Source organism: Schistocerca serialis, chromosome 9 (genome assembly GCF_023864345.2).
Source record: "Schistocerca serialis cubense isolate TAMUIC-IGC-003099 chromosome 9, iqSchSeri2.2, whole genome shotgun sequence".
NCBI classification, from domain to species: domain Eukaryota; kingdom Metazoa; phylum Arthropoda; class Insecta; order Orthoptera; family Acrididae; genus Schistocerca; species Schistocerca serialis.
In genome coordinates this window covers 425,944,604-425,969,100 of record NC_064646.1, presented here as the reverse complement: position 1 = coordinate 425,969,100, position 24,497 = coordinate 425,944,604, and the positions used below count along the sequence as shown (strand labels likewise).

The following is a 24,497-nucleotide window of genomic DNA, read 5'->3' as shown; positions in this document are numbered from 1 at the left end:
TTAAGACCCGACTATATTCATGTGCACTGGTTGTTCATCACTCGCTCTGTCACACTGCAGCCATTTTAAACCTAAGTGCAAAGTACATACATAACCTGAACTTACTGGCTACCTATGAGCTACAGTGATACAGTTCCTGTATTTGGAAGGAAAGACAGTAAAATTTAAATGGCTGAATATAAAATAGCAAGAGGTAGTTAAGACATGACTGACTAAAAGCATTATTTTCCAGCTGTTTCACATGCAAATGCGAGCATATGGTATGTTCTTTACATTCTTATTTATACGTTTCAGTTTTGTTGCAAATATCATAGACAACTTTCCAAATGAGGATGCAAATAATGGACTGATGTTCAATGCTTCATTACAACCTCCAACGGTAGTAAGGTCAATGGACAGTAAAATGAGGAAGTAAGTGATAATGAAGACTGTTCTGAAGATTAAAAATTGTCAGTAATAGCTTGAAATGATAGCAAAGGAGTATATGAAACAGTCTGTCCCTTTCTGGAAGATTAAAAAGAAGAGAATCTTTCAGGGCCATTAAGAAGATTTTTTAATTATTAAAAGAAAAATTATCTATGGGTTAACAGTGAATAGGGTAGAAAGTGATGTACACATGTTTTCAAAGGTCAACGTAATCGATCTACATAAATTTAATATTGCATGCTACAATAATGTGATGGTATGCAAAGTTAACATATTGATCAATGGGACGTTATAGCCACAATACAATCTGTTACATGGGTGTACATATCCAATTAGTGTTCTATTGTGGGGCAAAAGGTAATCCATCTTACTAAAACAAGACAACTAGGTATCATTACGAAACAATCATATTTACTGTGTGTAAAGAATTTCTCAATGACACTCTAGCTACTATGCCTATGTGAGTTTTCGACAGACAGGCTATGTATAAGCACATTTTCATTTTAGAAATCACATATGGTCATCCTCCTACCAAATAGGGATGAAAGATGACAGACTCGTGCAGTCTGTGCACCAGTAATACTATAAAAAGCAACATAACATGCCAACAGTATCTGCAGATCAACACTTAATTTTGCCTCTGCTTCTACTTTTAAAAGAAGTAATGTGCATACTAGGGGCACGATATTATAGGGATCATATTTTAGAAGACTGGTCATTTTATAGACAAGGAATACTGATGGATGTTGTGAGAAAATGTGTTTTCTAAAATAATACAAGATTGCAGTAGATTAGTTTTCATTCCATAATAGTTTTCAGGTCACAAAACCTTGTCAGTGTATGAAGAACATGTAACTAAAGAGTCTGCCATTTTTAGAATGGTGATAAAACCATGTGAAAGAAGGTTTCCCACTGGTTTAGAGTTGTCACAAGTCTGGCTTTCTCCAGATTTGTCTTTGCATTAGCCGCATCCAAGGCTATACATTGCAGGGCGGGACTGTCTGTGATATACCTTGACTTATTTCTGTTGTCGGAAAAATTAAAATGATTGAAAACAACAGATCAAGAAACACTCTTTGCTAAAAATTTACCAAATGGTTACAATTGTGTACATAGTTTCGTTCAATGGACATTAAAAAAGCCAATATCACACGCAATAAACCACTCTCCTGCACATACATTTTTTCTGCCTCTACCCATGACATATGGTTTTGAGACTGTTCACTTGCTTTACTAGTCTGTAACTGATGCCAGAGACATCTCCGCTTCATACATTTTTATACTGTGACTAGCTTTTACCCGTGACTTTGTCTGTGCATAAAAGATGCCAGTGTACGAGGCTCACAAAGCTTTACTTTACTGCTGCCACATTTGATTGTTTGCAGCAAGCAACAATGTCCTATGCTGTGTAACAGCACATGCTTTTTTTTGACAAAACTGTGATAACTTTGATTCTACCCAGTGTGTCAAAATGAAAGCTGTATCACATTTTAAGTAAGGCCTGCAAAAATACAACTGAAAATTGTATCCAGTTCCACGCATTAGTTTTGTGTAGTGTGCATACAGGCACACACAAAAATTCTGAAAATACTTTTTTTTTTCTTTACTTTGATAGTTGTTATAAAAAACAACCTCACATTCAGTTTTCTTAAATATCTCCTGTGTACAGACATCTTCAATTTATGATTTTATTATATGTGTACATTCACAATACAGTGGAAGCCACTGAGCATATCATTCAGAGTACTGGCTTATATGCAGCAAAGCTACATCCAATATTGAATGATTTTTGCTGCCAATGTTATGCCTTGGTGGACATCACTCCAGATAACCATGCTTTGAAAAATTGTTAGAGGTACCATTAAGAAACGCTTCCTTTGAATTGTAAAGCTGACAATATTAATGTGAAGTAGGCCTACAGATTGAAGAACTACACCATTCTTCAACACAACAGGTTTGTATATCGAAAATTATTAATCTGTTATTAAAATAATTGTTTAATCAATTATCAGTGTTTGTGCTCCATGCTTCACCATTAATAGGATATAGTGGGGTGGGCTACTGCAAAGTGATATTGTTTAAAATGTACGTGACAAATGGTCAAAGCTGCACAGTATCAGATGAAGTTTGCATAATTTACACATACAAGAGTGGCTGGAACCTCTGTAAAAGATCATTTCTGATGAAAAATTTAGAACCTGTCCCTTGAACCCATAGTTCCAACTTTTTAATTGTTGGTTAACCTTGACAGGCTTTCTTCTAATTCTGAGCAAAGAATAGAACTCAGAAATTTCCCAAAAATAAAGCTCATTCATCCAGGTGCTTTTATTTCCATTGTAGTATAGTTTGATGTTATGAGAAGAATAATGAAACTCCAGGCTTTTCGGTAACATATAACCATTCTCTTGCAAGCAGAGGTTTGATAGGACGTCTAAAACTTAGTAAAAATAATAACTGTCATCCATAAAGTGTAGCATTAGGGGCTGACATGCAACCCTTCTCTGATTACCTTACTGACAACGTTTAGTGATAAGTGCATTTTTAGAGGTGTTACTACTAATGTTCCACTATGAATGACTATTGAGAACAGAACAATACAAAAATACGTAAAAAACACTTATCTCTTGTATCATTGCTTACGGAATGTTCTGCTGTCATATTCATCTTATTGATGGTCCATTTTCTGTCCATTTTCACAGATTAAAATGTGTATATTCCATTTTCAAGCAATGGAGAGTCTTGTATGGATAACAACAATGTGGAGAGGATAGATTTCTAACTATCACATAGAGGAAGCATTGAGTTGAAAACAGTACAGTGATAAGTCTGATAAAATAACTAAGCTTTTGGAAAAGTTCCTGAAATGCATAATATACAAACATTTACACAAGCACAACTCACATACACACACATGGCCACCCTCTCCTGGCACTGGGGCCTGACTGCTGTGGCTGTTGTGCTTCTGTGAATGTGTGTGTGTGTTTTCTACTACAGAAGAAGGACTTTACCTGAAGGCTTAACTATTTTAACAGTCTCTTACATTGTGCCTGTCTGCAGCTCAACACCTGCTATATCTCCATTTTCCTTTTAATCTTCTTTGAAATTAACTCATACAGAATCAAAACAAACAATGAATCCAACTCTTAAAGCAAACGTATTCCAAACCAAAAGACAAATATTTGTTGCACTGTGATTAGTGGAAGCTGACTGACTTAGTGCTGTACCAGAATGTTTAGTCACTGAATACAGAATAACCATACTGTGCGCTATAACACTAAGTAGCCATTGTGAATATAGCATTGATTCCTGGATGACATTATGCATAGTGACTGTTAATATTATTTGTGACTATGAGCAAACAGGCTGCACCTAATAATTGTAGCAACTTTCCATCAACATTTGTGTCACTTCTGTGATGCAATAATCTATTACATGTTTGTTTAATTTATTATAAGCTGTAAGCTGGCTGCTCTGGGAGGAGGAGGTGGGGATTGTTTCAGCAGTCAGTGTGCTAAGAGTTCATCACAAGCTTTAGCTTCCAGTGTCCTCTGCTCAGGGGCTAAGTAAAAGTGGGTGATGAGTACAATGTGCTATACAGCTGGTAGAACAGCCCTCAAAGAACACAAACTATGAATTAAACAACAAATGGACTGCATCTTGCACATATTAAAGCTAAATTATAACCAATAAAATGCCTTATGTAACCTTGCTACTTCTTCAAGTACATTTCACGAGATTAAATAGTGTTATTTATGTCATATGTTTCTTAAATCACAATTTGCACTCAAGTCAAATACTTTTTCAAACAGAAAATTAGCATGGGCATTATTTTTACTTAAGCTAATTTCAGATTTTTATTTGGATACTTCCAGATAGTTGAATTTTGATTATGTAGGGATTTTGTTACTTGTTCAGTTGATGTATTTTGGTCACAAAACAATTGCCAGCTAATTAGTTTCATGTTACTTGGATCATTTGCATGATAAATTATAATGATGTGGAATGAGTCATTTTACATTCACATCACAAATTAATTTGTAAATATTGCTACATGTTGAACATTTATAAAGTTTAATTTTTAATTTTGCAGTTTCCTTTTCTTTTTTTAATATACAGATGTGAGTTAGTAAAGATATTTTTCATTAGAAATTAAATTGCAAATATGGCTACATAATGAACATTTATAAGGTTTTATTTTCAATCTTTTCATTTTATTTTTAGTTCTCTCTCTCTCTCTCTCCCTCTCTCTACTATAACTTATATATATAAACAAAGATGATGTGACTTACCAAACGAAAGCGCTGGCACGTCGATAGACACAAGAACAAACTCAAACATACACACAAAATTCAAGCTTTCGCAACCCACGGTTGCTTCGTCAGGAAAGAGGGAAGGAGAGGGAAATATGAAAGGATGTGAGTTTTAAGGGAGAGGGTAAGGAGTCATTCCAATCCCGGGAGCGGAAAGACTTACCTTAGGGGGAAAAAAGGGGGTATACACTCGCACACACACCCATACCCAACTGCACATACACAAACACAAGCAGACACACACACACACACACACACACATATATATATATATATAAAAACAAAGATGAGGTGACTTACCGAACAAAAGCGCTGGCAGGTCGATAGACACACAAACAAACACAAACATACACACAAAATTCAAGCTTTTGCAACAAACTGTTGCCTCATCAGGAAAGAGGGAAGGAGAGGGGAAGACGAAAGGAAGTGGGTTTTAAGGGAGAGGGTAAGGAGTCATTCCAATCCCGGGAGCGGAAAGACTTACCTTAGGGGGAAAAAAGGACAGGTATACACTCGCACACACGCACATATCCATCCACACATACAGACACAGGCAGACATATTTAAAGACAAATATGTCTGCCTGTGTCTGTATGTGTGGATGGATATGTGCGTGTGTGCGAGTGTATACCTGTCCTTTTTTCCCCCTAAGGTAAGTCTTTCCGCTCCCGGGATTGGAATGACTCCTTACCCTCTCCCTTAAAACCCACTTCCTTTCGTCTTCCCCTCTCCTTCCCTCTTTCCTGATGAGGCAACAGTTTGTTGCGAAAGCTTGAATTTTGTGTGTATGTTTGTGTTTGTTTGTGTGTCTATCGACCTGCCAGCGCTTTTGTTCGGTAAGTCACCTCATCTTTGTTTTTATATATAATTTTTCCCACGTGGAATGTTTCCTTCCATTATATTCATATATATATATATATATATATATATATGGTTATAATAGAGGGAAACATTCCACGTAGGAAATATATATCTAAAAACAAAGATGATGTGACTTACCAAATGAAAGTGCTGGCAGGTCGACAGACACACAAACAAACACAAACATACACACAAAATTCAAGCTTTCGCAACAAACTGTTGCCTCATCAGGAAAGAGGGAAGGAGAGGGAAAGACGAAAGGATGTGGGTTTTAAGGGAGAGGGTAAGGAGTCATTCCAATCCCGGGAGCGGAAAGACTTACCTTAGGGGGAAAAAAGGACGGGTATACACTCGCACAAACACACATATCCATCCACACATATACAGACACAAGCAGACATCTGCTTGTGTCTGTATATGTGTGGATGGATATGTGTGTTTGTGCGAGTGTATACCCGTCCTTTTTTCCCCCTAAGGTAAGTCTTTCCGCTCCCGGGATTGGAATGACTCCTTACCCTCTCCCTTAAAACCCACATCCTTTCGTCTTTCCCTCTCCTTCCCTCTTTCCTGATGAGGCAACAGTTTGTTGCGAAAGCTTGAATTTTGTGTGTATGTTTGTGTTTGTTTGTGTGTCTGTCGACCTGCCAGCACTTTCATTTGGTAAGTCACATCATCTTTGTTTTTTTTTATATATATATATATATATATATATATATATATATATATATATATATATATATATATATATATATATATATATATATATATATATATATATATGTCTGTTTGTGTGTGTGTGTGTGTGTGTGTGTGTGTGTGTGTGAGTTACTACACACTATGTTTTACATGTCAGAAATTCTTTTGTGGAATAAAAGGAGCTGTGGGAAGAAGCTTTTCACTTTGGTTTCAAATGTTACATTACTGTCTATCAGACAATTCATACAACCGGGTAATTTATTAAGAATTTTCAGAATGAGATTTTCACTCTGCAGCGGAGTGTGCATTGATATGAAACTTCCTGGCAAATTAAAACCGTGTGCTGGACCGAGACTCGAACTCAGGACCTTTGCATTTCATGGGCAAGTGCTCTTCCATCTGAGCTAACCAAGCACAGCACATGACCTGTCCTCACAGCTTCAGTTCTGCCAGTACCTTGTCTCTTACCTTCCAAACTTCACAGAAGCTCTTCTGCAAACCATGCAGAACTAGCACTCCTGGAAGAAAGAATATCACAGGGACATGGCTTAGCCACAGCCTGGGGGATGTTTCCGGAATGAGATTCTCACACTGCAGTGGAGTGTGCACTGATAAGAAAATTCCTTGCAAATTAAAACTGTGTGATGGACCGAGACTCAGACTCGGGACCTTTGCTTAAAAAACATTAAGCTGAATAATGCAGCTATTCATGTACTGATTTTATGTTAGCTAATGTTTCTGAACTTCTACTAATTGACTTGTTTATTCTGGAATTTCTGTTTCTAAAAGTTAATTATTCAATTTTGTAATTGCTTTTGCATTTTCTGTTTTGGAGCCTAATTGGTCATCACTCGTTATCATTTCAATTCTTAAAATGTCACTGTTGGCTTTTATAGCTGAGGCCATGTTTAATAATTTGGAATTGACCATGCCATTGTTGGTTTTCAGTTCTCCTGTGTTAGCCAAAAGTACTCCCCCAGTTCCAGTTTCTTATCAGTTTACAAATCATCTAAGTTTTCATTCACATTGGATTGACTTGTACATGAGACTCCCCCCTGCCCCAACTACCTGTTACACTTCCTTGTTAATAGTCATTGTTAACATAATCACACTGCTTGGAGTACCAAAAAAGAAGAAAAATATAAATTTAAGCTTACTGTTTATCTTGAGGGTTACTGCACCACATTATTTGGCATTCTTTTGTCCTTTCTGATCACTATTTTTTGATTTAATTCCTCTTGGTGATGAACTTGTCCAAACAGTTCCAAATGCTGTATCTTATACTCTTTTTGCTGTGGGATTTCTTTCAGTTTATAATAGATCATATTATTTGTAAAAGTAAAAGAGATTAATATCTTGCTCACAAAAAAATCGTTCCAGACAAAGCCTACAGGTCTAAACAACTCAGTTTCGCAACCCAATTGGAGCTAAAGATGATTAACTGTCACAAACTACATATCTGTCTAAAGAAACAGACATAGAAATGGTGTGTTCACTTTACAGGAAGTATCCTGCGTATCAAAAATGCCCAAAGTTGTTTGTTGATCAAGTCAATAGTTAAAAAGTCATACTCATCTTAATCATCTTGATGTTATTGTAATTGTCATTGCTCATTGTCCTGTAACAAAATCGGGTATGATCTTGGTGTTAAAGGCTTTCTGAACAAAATCCACATCCCTATAACCAATTTCTCTGCATTCTTCAAACAATTCTGATAATAACTCCTATTCACATTTGCAAAAATGTGTCTGACTGGATTTTTAAATGAAACATCCTTTAAATATCACTTCCTTATACATCAAATGATAAAATTCAGAATAAAACTTACGTATTTCACTTTTTTTACATCTTCATAACTGCAGAAAATGTGTTACGTAGCTGTGATGAGGATAAGTCTCAAACTTGCCTTTGAATGCCCATCCACTAGCAACACTTGAAACAAATTTCTTTACAACTACTCTACAAATTGACTTCAGAGATATAAAAGCAATACAATGATATCATGTTCCAACAAGTCACAAACTTTCATTAATATCAACACATTTGAACTGATATAACATATATGTAAAAAATGAGCATATTTTGTAAAATACAGTTTGGTAGGTCATTTGTAAATATAATTTTTATAATGGATTGTTTCTGTAGTTTGTTTTTCCCTAGAATAAGTTTACTTTCTGACATATAGTTCTGAAAGCAAGACAGTTTACATGAGATAATCAATGTTCTCAGATAAAAGGTGAAAATATGAAGGAATGAATACTCAAAAAATTTAATGGAAATAGTGTAAAAATAAGTTTCAAATACAGGTCCACAAGCATCAAAATCAATGTGCAAACACACACAGGAAAAACATGTTTTGTCAATGCTAAAGAAAATATTGCAAGGATAAGTATTGTATCAGAATGTTCATTACACACACAGGTGTGAACAGGTGTTACCAAAGTACATGTTTGATTTAAGTATAATCTTTCATCTGTAACTCGACTAATCCTGTTTTAATTTAACATAGAAACCAAAATCTCCAGTCTTTGCTATAAATTTTTAAAGTGCACTTTTTAAATAACATGACTAAAATTTTGTGTACCTATAAGCAATCTTCTGCAAATAATATGAAGTATTTTATAGGAATGTTCAATACTAAACAGTTACAAATTTCTTTTAAAACACCCAGATTATTTACATTTATTTTAACTTAAAAGAGTAATGAAATAACAAACTTTAACTATAACATGTCTTACCCTCATTGTCCAGTCACATTAATCAGTGAGATTCTGGAGGATACTGCAAGGATGTTGAGCCTTGCTGACTGCAGTGCTGTGGTCAGCTGCCCTAGGTGTCTCAGCTGAGGATCTATGGCACGAGCAACCAGATTGAGGTGACCCCACAGATTCTTGACTGGGTCTAAATCCAGGGAATTTGGTGGCTGGGGAGCATGTTATGCTCATCCTGGTGTTGTCTGAGCCAAGCACATACACTGCACACTGTGTGCATTGCCTTGTTGGGTGTTGCCATCATTCCAAAGAAAAACAAACTGCTTGTAGGGGTGGATGTAGTCCAGAAAGAAAATTACATATTTCTGTTGATTCATTCAGTGTGCCTTTCATAATACTGAGATTCCCAGAGAATGCCAAGAAAACACTCCCCTTTTGACTATTGTTAGCGACTATTTGTTTTCAGGTGTTTCACAATGTACAAGCAAATGATCATCTGTCTGATGGAATATAAAATGTGATTAACCTGAAAAGGTAACCTATCATCATGCAGTGGAATTCCAGTTGTGGTACTGACATGCAGACTACAATCTATGTCACCAGTGAGGAGCAGTCAGCATGTGTACATGAGACAGGTACCTTCTGTAAAGGCACATACACAGCAGTGTTTGCTGAAGGTCATTGAGGATACACTGTTGGTAACCCCTTGGTTCATCTGGGCAGTCAGCTGCTCAATAGTTGCACATCTATTTTCCCATACACATCTCCACAACTGTCATTCACCCTAGTCATCTATGACCCATGTTACACTACAGATGCCTTCCTACAGGTTTTGGATAGTGCCATTTTGCCATGCATGGCATACTTCACCCACAGTTGCATCTGAACAGTTTACAGACATAGCCATTTCCCAAATTTTTCCACCAGTGACATGAAAGCCAATGATCATTTCCTTGTGGACATTAGACAAAGTGCTCCATTTACACATTATGAGAATGACTGCACTCTTTCCAGCATCCTCCCAATATGCTATATGTACCCTCCACTGCTCATGTTGCCACCGGCTGTCTGTCAGTGGTTATTGCATGTTGACATCAAACATAGGTGATGGTCACATTAATGTGACTGGACTGTATATGTGGTCTATACTGTATATTAATAATATAAAGAGATTACTTCTGTAGAATATGATATAATTTATATATGGTAAAACTTGAATTTGGTAAAAAGTGTCACAAAATACATAACAAAATTAATTGAAAAGTAAAAGTGAACTGTGATATTGGACACTTCATAAATAATAATTTATGCTATTCTAAGTGCATCTCAGGATAAAAGGTCTCTGGACAATTTTGTTCCTGTCTTAGGCTTTCTAAGTTTCAAAGAAATCACCAGCAGGATGTTATATGTGTAGGCAGCGTCCATTTACTGTCCTGTTTGGCAGGGTAAGATACTCAAATATTGATTGATACCTCTTAGGCTCACACTAGAAGATTTGCTATCTCGCTTCCGGAATACAATGGGACAGCCAATGATCCATTTAAAATCTTTCATAAACAAGATGTTTGGGCAGAGCTACAATAATTCTACAGTCCATATTGTCTTTTACCAGCTTTAGGATGAGTATTAGATCTTCCATCCAAATGTGTATAATGCAGTTGTAGTGTGATTGTTACCCGTACAAATATAACCTGAGTAACTGCACCTCCATATAATTTGGCAGAAAAGTGGTTGATGGAAGTAGGCTTCTGTCAGTGATGTATTCTACACCAGATTTGTAGTTCAGATACATTCATTACACTCAGATGTTGAAAGAATCACTGCTTATGTCCCGTTTGAGTCTCATATACTTAATTTATTCACAGGTAATTGGCTAGCCGCATATTACACTCAGTTGGTGATCTATAATGTAATTGTTTGCCTATGGTAACCTAACATCAGATTGACACAATGATCCATGTGTGGCAAGCAAAAAATTAACACAGTCTTAAATCACTGTCCTTGAAGTTTAACAGTAATAGCAGTACAAAAAACAATGTGTACAGTAAGTATTTATTGGAAGTAACACATTCATAGTCTGACACTATTGACGCAATAAACATTATTGAAGATTAACACAGTCAGTAAAATTAACTATAAGTTCACAATAATCATTAAAACACTCACTCAGTCACGGAACTTACTCCAAGACATAAAATTTCGATTAACTGCTGAACACTCTCTGACCTGTAAACTGTACTAAATGATCTGCAGTACATTGCACTGCATTTTTGGACATAGATCGTTGTCATTTCATAATCTTCTGAAGTCTGACTTAAAACGGTTCCCAAGACCTCTCTTTTATATAAGCTGGCAATAATTACCACTAAAGTTCGCTATTGCCATTGATGAATTACATAGCTTACACTTAAATATTAAATTCCTAACTAACTGAGTTGTTGAGGGATATTTGTTTGAAGAAGGGCTTTCAAATAAAACAGTAATTTCTACTGAATTATGCTGGATTCTTTGCCTATACATGAGATTTTTTTCAGAAACATTGTTCTAACTATGGGTGTTAATTATTCCAGAATCAAATGAGTGCAAATGCTCTAAGATATTTTATCATTGGCTTTAGGGATTACCACTTATTTACATATGTTTGTGATCTACTTTATCGAGAAGATAGTAATTGAATGTAAGTTTACATACAAACAATGATAACAAACTATTAGATTGCTAGTATTTTGTAATTAGCACAGTTTCCAGGCAAACTAGTCAAAGTAACAGATTCTAAAAAACAAGTAATGTAACAGACAATATTGTTTCAGATATGCTCTGATTCAGTATTTGAAATCCTTAGGTACTCGGCACATTCTATATAAATTATCATTTCAAAAATATTCACAAAATAAAAAGAAATAAAAATTTTAGGGGAAAGAAAAATATAACAGATGGAACGAATTTAACTGATTTATCACACGGTCTACACACTCCTGGGCACTGTCACACCGTTTTTAACACATCTCCAACAAGCTGTACAGTATTCTGCTAGACTCACTGAATGCCCATTTTTGTCATTTTTCTGTCTCTGCTTGAGGGATTAAGATAGAGATTTGACATAAGGAGAGACCACAAATCTAAACAGTGAAGTGAGGAACAAAGAATAAAGAAAAATATGTAAATGGGTAGTATCAGTGAACATGGTTAGCAAAGAATAAGTAGTAACACCAGTTTCTACAGTCTGAGGGTACATGGGTAGTAAAATGTTAATACAATCCAGAAAGTGAGTCTTCACCTCTAAGGTGATGCAATAGTTGTAGAGGAAACAGTTTGCCAAATAATTTTCAATGGAGTACTGTGTAAAAGCAATCTGTGATGGCTGTCAGTGTATTTTCAATGAAATATTCCAACAGGCACCCACATGCATGTGTCAGTACTGTACTGTTGTAAAGAGCTAACAAAGATTGAGTACTGACCTCATATACAATATGATGTGCACGCCTTTAACAGAGATTTGACAGAAAGCTCTTATGTCACCCTTCTCTCCTTTCAAAATTTCCTGATTGTTTCAATCTTAACTGATTGTCTTTTGCCTGGTTCTATCTGCTGTTTCTCTTTGATACTATTTATTTCGTGCATTGATTTACTACATGTGACATTTTCTTTCTCTTTTCACTTTGAAATTCATTTCCTGTTCATTTACTATTGCTCAAATTTTGACTAACTGCTCAATCCTTTTGTTGAATTGCATGGCTGTTCTTTTGCCACATTTGTGTCCTAAAATGCTTAAAAATTATGTTTCATGTGTTGCAGTTTCTTAATTTTCCATTCCACATATGAAGAATTTCTTCTCTGTTAATTAATTTTTAAGCAAGAAGGAAGTTTCAAATAATACTTAAATCCAAGATAAGCTCTTCTGGTTCTCATCGATCTTCATCGGAAATACGGCCTGTTGAAAATGTGGCTCACTGAAAACAAGTGTCTAGGCAGTATGAACAGGTTCTGTTGTGTTTGACACTGTGGGCACTCGATAATTACATTTTTTCATCAGAACTTTGAATTTCATCACCTCATATTTCAATAAAATGGTTGTAGTGATTCGAGAATTTCTGTGTAAATTCTAGAACGACTCAGCCTTCTACGGTCTTGAACTCACGATATTTTAGATATGAGTGCGGCTTGATAAAATCCTACCTACTGTGTGTCACATGTTTGTGAGCACAGGTTTAAAATCATCTACGGGAAGGAAGTAGACGCAACGATCAAACGGCACCGACAAGTACCTGTTGGGCAATTCATAGATGTGTTAGTGAGTGTGTGTAGAAGAACCATGGAACCTATATGTAGCTTCATGCTTATAGTATCACTGACTATTATTATGTGAAACGAACAGTTGAAAAAGTACTCACATAGACTCTTGACTCAGTCATGGTAGAGGCAAGACTTTTTTCTATCTCCTTTTCTGAAAGTCATGGTGTCTATGCAGACTTTCTTTTGAATGTAAATCAGTTTGTTTCTAACATACAACTGTATGGTAGACTTACTGATGTTACACGTTTTCTTGAAACTGAAAAGTTTTATTGTGCTTGAAAGTCAAATACATCATTGATTGATGAAATTTAAAGTTTGTATGGCTACTTATTTCACTAGTAGAAAGAGGCTTGAAAATTCCTGTACCTAGCATTACTTGATGGAGAAGGACTGAAGAGAGTTTCCAGCATCCAGCTGTCCAGTAAAGAAGAGAGGCTGCAGACACCAAGTAAAGAAGTGGAATGTGGTTTGGGGAAATAAATCAGTATAACCCAGACCCACTCTCACAATTTAAGTCAACAAAATTTTAAGCGCTACAAATACAGTTGTCATTCTGAAACAATCCCTTCCTTTGAGCATAACAATTTTGTATCACCTTTATCTCAGCCAGTTCACAACAACTCATGCCATAACTCAGCAACTAACTCACTCTGTCACACAAACTGACAAGTGCAAAGATACAAAAATTCTCAGTTCAGTGATCTTGTGACACAATGAACTTTTACAGCTAAGATTTCTATATATAATTAAATCCTTGTTTCACAAAAATTCTCAGAATAAATTGTACAAACAGAAATATTGACAATAATTTTAAAATATAATTGCAATTTAAAATTAAAATTGAAACAATCATAATCTCAATATTATATGTTATTTCAGTTTAACAAAAATCTCAGAATGAATTATGACATTGGATTTACAATTCTGATTCTGTTGGGTCATGTTAGGAATTTAATGTGAGTGTCTTGTTCTGTAACACATGTCAGAGACAGGAGCACTGACTATTTTTGTCACACACTGTACACTGCAATGCCTCTCTTGGCCTAGAGTTCTGAAATACATTGTCTTTCTCGGCTTCCATTCTGGTATTATAAGAAAAAATTTTATACTGATGTGTTTGTGTATCATATGTTGCTGACAGTTTATTTGTAATTGGATCCTTAATCTATATTTGTGATGTAACTAGAGCTATAATGAAAAATTCATGGTTTAATTAATGCCACAGTTTACTATATTTGTATTTCAATTGCAGAATAACCGCTGGAGGAAAAGAGGGATTTCAGTTGTCCCTATGAGATATAGATTTGATTATTTGAGTAATTTTTATGCAATTGTATCAGTTTATGCTCATGATGGAGCAATCTCAGTTGCACATGGAGGAATTGAATGTGGGCAAGGAATAAATACTGAGGTAATTAAACTAGACTATTTTATTCTATGATACAGTGTTAAACTTGTCACTAATTGAAAGTCAGTAATTCCAAAGCACTGTAACTATCAAACTACTTTCACAATGGCTCCAAAGTATGACTGCTGGACTGGAAAATATACACTGTTAGCATTTCATACATAGCCTCCAGGTGTATCCTAGCAACTTCTGCATATAATCACCACTAATTAAAACAAAAGAATACCAGTCATAGTGAATAAGTCATAACTCATATTGAAACTCTACACAAGTTTCTGCAGAAACAAATGTTATATATTGCCTTCAATTAAACCTTGTGAGGTCTGCCTCATATGCTATTCACCACTATCCAGCCAGCTAATGGCTGTGACACTCTGTATGAGGCTCCTTTCTAATGAACATGTGTACCCTCACAAGACTGTAACACTTTCTTACAAACTGGGAAATTTCCAAAGTGGAATTCCACTAGAATGCACTTTTGAATTCTTGTAGGCTTTCTGTATCTAAAAAGTAACTTTGCTGATCAAATAGGATTACTAACTCCAGATTCCCAAAATGTTAATCACAATAACATTCAAAGGTCATTCAATGATAATAATAACAATAACAAACATGTTTTAAGCTGGGTCTCCTGATGGTCGTTCTCTGGTGAGTAAAGTTTTTCGAATCCGGTGCAAAACTGACAGTTAATTGCAACGTTCCCACCCTCTTAATGACGATGGAACACACAAATTGCATCGCGATTCAATACATCGTCCTCCAACCGACTTGTCTCCAAAGGTCTATTGAATCAATTACATGAATGGAATACAAAACTTTTTAACACAATGCCTCACAAGTCTTATGCAGTTACACCAGTGCTTCTCAATTCCATGCAAAAATAATTCTTGCGGATATTTGTATAAGCAGTTATGCACTGCTGCCTGGACTTCCTCATCATTAGCAAACCTTGAGCCACAAAGAGCTTCTTCCAGTGGCTTAAAAATGTAATAATGTGAAGTTTCTAGATCCAGGGAATACACAGGCCTGGGGCAAGCACACAAACTTCAGGTCTTCCTCCACAAAGCCATTCACTTTTCTTTCATTTCTGATGTCAAATGATTTGGAACCCACATCGTGCATACTTTCTTGACATCAGTATGTAATGAACAGTATGGTGGGATAATCCAGCACAAATGCTCATAATTTCTGGAATATCACACACAATAATATGTTTGTTTTCCCATATAATCAACACTTGCAATGTTGTTCTCTGTGACCCCACAGTCAGAACATCCTGGGCCTGATGAATCATTGACATTTGTTACACCCTGTCTGAACTTATCTGCCCCTCATACACTTGTGTTTTACTCAACTTCCACTACATTACACTGTCACCTGATGAAGAGTTTTGTTGTAGTCAACCATTTAGATAACAGAAATCTAATGACACTCCATTGCTCCACATTGCTGCAAACATTCAATGGTGCCACCATATTCTTTAACAGGTTCCCTGCATATTTTTCACAAGGCATAAATGCCAGCAACAACTGGTAATAGTTCTAAGACAACTAAAAAAAGCCCATTTTGTCAAAGTTTTTTAATTTTTATAGAACATTTCCAGTTATTTATTGAAAGGACCTTGTAAAACCTATTCACCAGAAAACAATTTGTTGCTCCAAACACCTATGAAGTTTGCCACTCAGTTCTTGACTGCACAAGCTCTTCAAAACTTTACAAAAATGTTTAAACACTTCACTCTTTTGGCCAGTCAGCCTCAGGGACAGAGTGCTAGCAGTCCCATTGGTCACTTCCTACTCCACTTAATAGCACCCCTCTCCAAAGTATGTCTTCCTAGAGGAGTTCTCACATGTTTTCCTTCAACAAGTGCTTGAAAACATCTTTCTTCAGGGGAATGTCACTAGACCTGTAGGCAGCAGTAGAGACAAATCACTCAGACAGATTAGTGGAAAGCCTAACCCCATTAACTTCAGGTTAGACAAAGCCAATAATCACCAGGTAGTGCAAACCTGCTCTGGCATCCACAGTGGCCAAGAGGATGTGCACATATATATAACGAGGAATTATGTGTTACGAACTAATCTCTGTTGTGTGAGAAAAACAAATGATCAAATGAGAAGCAGTGTATACATCAGTAATAGCTGATAGTTATACATTTACTAACAATCTCTTGTTATCTTACAAACAGCTTAGTGTTAGACCTCATGTGGTATATTAAATGATACAACATCCAAAGAAGCTCTATGATTTATACCAGGCATGGGCAACTTTCTGTATCTGTGGGTCTGATTCACATATGAACTTAACCTCAAAGGCCACCTTGTCACAATGCAGCAGCAACACTCTCAGTGCATAAAATCAAAAGTATAGCATCTGTGACTTTAATATTTATGGAGTAATGCACCAATATTGACTACACCCCTTGCCCTACATGCAATGCCAAGAACTAATACCTCAAAACACTTGTTTTTGAGAAAACATTCATTTTATGTTTACCCAGAATTTCTCCTGTGGCCCCAATGTGAGCAGTGGACTGCTGGTTGCCCACCTATGCTTTATTCAAGGGAAACAAATTTTATTGGTGTTAATAATAATATATGATCTCCTAGTTTTGCTATGTGGCACACAGAGACAGCACATTAATGCAGTGTTGCCAGTTTCAGAGCAGCACACAATTTTCAGTCATGAGTGGCAATTACTTCCTCTTCTTCTATCAATAATTTAACTATCCTGTCACATCTACAGAAATGTTCCTGAGTTAAAATATAAATAACTTAACTATTATACTCCCACGAAGTAAGGTTGATAACATAAAAATAACTATTATGCTCTCACAAAATACTAAAAATATTATATTAAAAATTACTGCAGTATTCTTACTTTGATTAGAAAAACATATTCTAGCTTCTCTTAAAAATAAAGAATCATAGCTGCAGATACAACATTCAATTTGTGAGAACTCAAATAATGAAGTATACAATCTAAACTAAGTTATTTTTTGTCAAATAATCTATTAGGAACTCATGTGATAGAGAGGGGAAAGTGAGTGACTGTTCCTCCTTCATATTCTTTTCCTTTTAACATGAAAAAACTATTGCAGATATTAATATTAGTGAATAATGAAAGAATTTTTGAGTTTAATGTTAAATTCATGTTGAGGCCATTAGGTAAAGACAACAAGCATTTTTGTATTAGGATGGGAAAGGAAATATGTCATGGTCTTATTTAAGGAAACATCACAGAAATGACCCCAAATAATTTCAGGAAACAATATAAGATACAGATACGTTAAGGCCACCCAGAAAGTAATGCCCCACATTTTTTCCTTTGATAATTATTTATTCCACTGTGAAACTCACACACATGAAACAATGACATTTTTTTTACACACCCTGTTTTTCCACATAATCTTTTCCAGTTCTACAGCACTTCTTGAGGGAGACACAAGGGTGTGTATGCCCTGTGAGCACAAATCCTTGTTTTGGTCACAAAGCCATTTCTTCATGGAACTAATAATCTCACCCAGTTTTCATCAGCAGTCACAGTCAGTGACAAGTCATCCTGCCCACCTTCAAAATATTGCAAAAACTCAGAACAAATGTTTTTCATCCACCTTCATAAACTGATAGACAGTAGTAGTGACAATTTCTGAGTCATAATGAATCAGTCTTCATGAATTAGAAAATCAGCATGCTGCAGCATGTCAGGTGTGACACCAATGGGTAGTCTCCCACTGCACTGTGGATATGGAGGTCCACTGAACTACCTACTGAAGGCCTCACCCTGTTTGCCCCCAATGATCAGCTGTACTCTTGTTGACTGCAGATGTTCCATTGACTACACACAACAATTTGTGAGTATTTCCCACAGTTTCTTTCTCAGCACATAGAATTCAAAGAAAAACACTGCAAAATACATGCATCACTTCCAGGTGTCATTCTGAAAAAATTATGCAGTAACTCTGTCAGAGGAATTGGACATTTTGCATGCACACCCTGGAAACCTTGATGAATTCCTGCCAAACGTTTTGTATTTGTAACATTGTTGTCAACTGAGAAAAATATGGAGAATATTACTTTCTGGGTGACCACTGTAGATCACCAAATGGAGATTTATTAGAAATGAAACATTGCATTTCCTTGAAACTTTATGATTAACTACTAGCAGCAGCATATCACCTCTTTTACTCCTTTTAATTGGTAATGCATTTATTTTTCTTTTAGGTTGCTTAGGTTTGTGCCTATGCCCTTGGTGTGCCACTAGAGCTTGTGAGTATAAAGTCTAGTAACGTTTTGCCATCTCCTAACAATATGGTCACTGGTGGAAGCATTGCAAGTGAATCCTGTGCATATGTAAGTGAATACAACTATGAAATTCTTCAGTAATTTGATCTTTTTTGTCTTCTAAAACTAAATATTGCAAAAATGGTAATTACAGGCTACACTACGTGCTTGTGAAGAACTTTTAAAGCATTTGGCTCCTATCAAAGAAAAACTCAAAGACCCTTCCTGGCAAGAGCTTATTGCTGCAGCATATGCAGCAAATGTTGATCTATGTTCAACATTTATGATGTATGTATCTCTTATGACTGCATTTTTCCTATATGCTACCAATTTTCTTATGCTCTAAAGAAATGGATGTTGTAAAATGTATCTTAAGCAGGTTACAGACAGCAAATCAATCCCAGTTAGAGAAATAGACTAAAATTTTGTATAGAAAGGAAAGGTTTTCTGGAAGTAGATATATTCATAATTAAGTTGAAAAGTCAACCGGGATCCAAGTTTGAAGATAACACAGCATTATTAGATCTGGAAGGAAAAATTTACAAATGACTTTTTGCAAAGTCGAAAAACAGTCTCAATTTTTGATATCTTCCCTTTCATGTACCGTATAAGGAATTAGTTTCTTCTCGAGGTTTACTTTGTATTTATTCTACATTGACAACTGTGTTTCATGACATGATTACTTTGTATCTTAATTGCAGTATTGTATTAATGAAAGCTGAATGTTAGGTATTCTGGTATCACAGATGCCTTAAAGAATTACTACATTTATGGAGTAACTGTGGCTGAAGTGGAAGTTGATGTGCTAACAGGAGAACACCAGGTCAGTATAACAAAATACATTAGCTGAAAATATATAAATTTAATATCACAAAATTATTAAGTTTAATAATTTTAACTAATATAATGCTAATGTTTTGAGTTAGCGTTATCAAAATATAGCTGACAGCCATGAGGGGTAATGTATGAATAAGGAAATCTGCATCTTAAAATAATTTATTTCTATGCAGAGTTTAAACTTTTATATGAGAGAAAAGATGTTAAATATGTTTTTCACCTACCTACACAGAAAAAGACAATTTGGTATAAATGTCTTGCAAAATTTACTTTCTGGAACTTTCTCTTCAAGTTTCAAGACCACTGTTATAGTTGCCATTGTAAAATGCGTATCTTGCTACAGTGAGGTGGCTTCTGTTTGTCAATGATGCAGATACCCATACTGTAAGTCCAACTGCATTGTCAGAGTACCTGTCAAGAGGCCAGGCTAACACATAGTTCCTGAAAAGGGGCAGCTGAATATTCAGCATTTGCAGGGGAAAATGTCTGCATGATTGCCTGAAATTGTGAATAGCTCAGACAAAGACTACAACAGCTCTCAAATTTCCTGAGAATTTGCAGCTTTACTGCATAGTTTTGTGGTGACATGCTACAGTGCATGAATGCTCATCATGCATCTGCTTCAAGAGACAGCAACAGCAGATGACATGTATCAACTGTGAGCAAAGTAGACCAAAGTAATAATATCTCTTTCCAATACGCACTGCCTTGTGGCAGCCCTGAAGTTTTTCTGGAGAGAAGCATGTGGGAGAGAGAGCTGCATAACTAGCACATCCTGCACTGATGCTGAATGATTTACATGATCACACAAGCGAGATAATGTTTTATGGTGACTGTTTTTTGTGTTGTGTGGACTTGAAAATGGGATGTGCGACAAGGTGCAGTGATGGTATCCTGGACATGTGTGGTCACAGAGATGATTGTAGTGAGTCTGTACCACACTCTTTGCCTGAACAATGATCGGAATTATCTGCAGAAATCTTGCTGAGCACTAGTGGCAGCATGTTGGAATTTTCTTCGTATGTAACAATTTGACATTTATGTTTTTCATGCTGGCCCGGCATTTCACAGGATCAGTAGAGTACTTCCAAATCACTGAAGTGTCAGTAACATTTGTATCATAGCAGATAGTGTGCAGCATATTGCTTGATTACAGTAGTCAACTATATGTATGCCCACAAGTTTTCGTTTCTTATGTTTGCAAGGTATGAAATGTTGTTGTTGTTGCTGTGGTGGTTTTCAGTCCAAGACTGGTTTGATGCAACTCTCCTGCACAAGCCTCTTCATCTCTGACTAACTACTGCAAATTACATCTTTCTGTATCTACTTGATATATTCTTCTCTTGGTTTCCCTGTATTGTTTTTACCATCCACACTTTCCTCCAATACTAAACTGGTGATCTCTTGATGCCTCAGAATGTGTCCTACCAACCAACCCTTCTTCTAGTCAAGTTGTGGCACAAATTCCTCTTCTCCCCAATTCTCTTCAGTGCCTCCTCATTAGTTACGTAATCTACCCATCTAATCTTTAGCATTAGCACAACATTTCAAAAGGTTATATTCTCTCCTTGTCTAAACTATTTACTGTCCATGTTTCAAATCCATACATGGCTACACTTCATGCAAATACTTTTAGAAAAGAATTTCTGACATTCAAATCTGTACTTGATGATAATAAATTTCTCTTCTTCAGAAATGCTTTTCTTGCCATAGCCAGTCTACTTCAACCATCATCAGTTATTTTGCTCCCCAAATAGCAAAACTCATATACTACTTTAAGTGCCTCATTTTCCATTCTAATTCCCTCAGAATCATCTGATTTAATTTGACTACATTCCATTATCCTTGTTTTGCTGTTGTTGATGTTCATCTTATATCCTCCTTTCAAGACATTGTCCGTTCTGTTCAGTTGCTCTTCCAGGTCCTTTGCTCTTCCTGACAGAATGACAATGTCATCAGCGAACCTCAAAGTCTTTATTTCTTCTTCATGGATTTTAATTCCTGCTCCAAATTTTTCTTTTGTTCCAATTACTGCTTGCTCAATATACAGATTGAATAATATCAGGGATAGGCTACAACCCTGTCTCACTCCCTTCTCAATCGCTGCTTACCTTTCATTACCCTCAATTCTTATAACTGCCATCTGGTTTCTGTACAAATTGTAAATAGCCTTTTGCTCCCTCTATTGTATCCCTGCCGCTTTCAGAAGTTGAAAGAGAGTGTACCAGTCAACACCATCAAAAGCTTTCTCTAAGTCTACAAATGCTAGAAACATAGGTTTGCTTTTCCTTAATCCATCTTCTAAGATAATTTGTAGGGTCAGTATGCCTCGCAAATTCCAGCATTTCTATAGAATCCAAACTGATCTTCCCTGAGGTCGACTTCTACCAGTTTTTCCATTTGTCTGTAAAGAATTCATGTCAGTATTTTGCAGCTGTGACTTATTAAACTGATAGTTAACTAATTTTCACACCTGTCAACACCTGCTTTCTTTGGAATTGGAATTACTATATTCATCTTGAAGTCTGCGGGTATTTCACATGCCTTATATGTCTTGCTCACCAGGTGGTAGAGGTTTGTCATGGCTGGCTCTCCCAAGGCTATAAGTAGTTCTAATGGAATTTTGTCTACTCCCGGGGCCTTGTTTTGACTTAGGTCTTTCAGTGCTATGTCAAATTCTTCAGACAATATCATATCTCCCATTTCATCTTCATTTACATCCTCTTCCATTTCAGTAATATTGCCCTCAAATACATCACCCTTCTATAGATCCTCTGTATACTTCTTCCACCTTTCTGCTTTCCCTTCTTTGCTTAGGAATGGTTCTCGATATGAGCTGTTGATATCCATACAGGTGGTTCTCTTTTCTCCAAAGGTCTCTTCTAAGTTTCCCCTAGTAATATATGCCTCTAGATCCTTACATTTGCCCTCTAGCCATCCTTGCTTAGCCATTTTGGACTTCCTGTTGATCTCATTTTTGAGACATTTGTACTCCTTTTCACCTGCTTTGTTTACTGCATTTTTATATTTTCTCCTTTCATCAGTTAAATTCAATATCTCTTCTGTTACACAAGGATTTCTACTAGGCCTGATCTTTTTATCTACTTGATCCACTGCTACCTTCACCGTTTCACCTCTTAAAGCTACCTATTCTTCTTCTACTGCATCTCTTTCCCTATTCTTGTCAGTCATTCCCTAACTCTCTCTGAAAAACTCTACAACCTATGGCTCTTTCAATTTATCAAGGTCCATCTCCTTAAATGCTTATGTTTTTGCAATTTCTCCAGTTTTAATATACAGTTGATAACCAATAAATCATGAATAGAGTCTGCAGCTGCCCCTGAAAATGTCTTACAACTTAATATCCAGTTCCTTTATCTCTGTCTTACCATTATATAATCAGTCTGAAACCTTCCAGTGTCTCTAGGCCTCTGCCAGATACACAGCCTTCTTTCATGATTCTTAAACCAAATGTTAGCTATGATTCAGTTACGCTCTATGCAAAATTTTACGTCAGCTTCCTCTTTCATTCCTTACTCCCAGTCCATATTCACCTCCTACTTTTCCTTCCCTTCCTTTTCCTACTATTGAATTCCAGTCTCTCATGGCTATTAAATTTTCATCTCCCTTAACTATCTGAATAATTTCTTTTGTCACATCACACATTTCTTCTATCTCTCCATCATTTGGTGAGCTAGTTGGCATATAAACTTGTACTACTGTGGTAGGTGTGGACTCCATGTCTATCTTGGCTACAATAATGCATTCACTATGCTGTTTGTAGTAGCTTACTCATGCTCCTATTTTTTATTCATTATTAAACCTACTACTGCATTACCCTTACTTGATTCTGTATTTATAACCCTGTAGTAGTTTGTAGTGTTTGTAGTAGCTTACCCTCACTCCTCTTTTTATTCATTATTAAACCTGCTCCTGCATAACCCTTACTTGATTCTGTATTTATAACCCTGTATTTTTAACCTGAGCAGAATCCTTGTTCCTCTTGCTACTGAACTTCACCAAACTATGAAATAAATGTGTATAATGTTTGACAGCTACAATTTATTACTTGCCACTTACTAGAACCATGTTCTATGAGGATATTGTGTGCTATAGGAATAATTTACGCTGTGTTCATTCTTATCACTATGTAATTTCAATCTGTTAATGCCACGTGTTAATTTTTATGTAATTGTGTCCTGTTCCAGTAAAAGAACTGAAAAATCATGAGTACTTTCTGTGTCCTGTTTGCCTTTTTTCCCCACTGACACCCATAGATACTAGTGTACCTCAGGGCTATGTTGTATGGTCAATGGAGGAATGACCTACACTGGTTACCCTCAACTGAACTGCCCCCACCCCCTGGCTTCCACTTGCTGCACTGGTTCACGTGCATCCCACAGCTGTGTCATGCATTCATTCCCACCCATCTGCCTGCCACCGCTAGCAAAGTATATGGTACATACTGATCCCACGACACCACTGATGGCAGGTTTGGCCTCACCTGTGACCAAACCCCCACAGCTGTCCTGACCGACAGGCACAGATTGGTGGATTTCATGTATTCCTAAGTCACCTCAGGCAGCTCGCAGACACTGCCAGCATGAGAGCATATGCACCCTCTCCCAGCCGTCATCTGTACATACCACTGTGCACTTGCCACATTTCAGTG

The 24,497-nt window shown here is 36.3% G+C and overlaps 1 protein-coding gene across 1 annotated transcript in view; it reads left to right on the top strand.

Annotated features, from left to right (window-relative positions):
- Nucleotides 1-24,497, top strand: part of LOC126419671 (xanthine dehydrogenase-like) — a 64,136-nt gene that overhangs the window by 23,628 nt on the left and 16,011 nt on the right. The window contains exons 2-3 of the mRNA XM_050086858.1: nucleotides 14,550-14,708; nucleotides 19,707-19,811. Of these exons, the coding sequence (XP_049942815.1) occupies nucleotides 14,550-14,708; nucleotides 19,707-19,811 (264 nt within the window). The remainder of the gene's footprint in view (nucleotides 1-14,549; nucleotides 14,709-19,706; nucleotides 19,812-24,497) is intronic.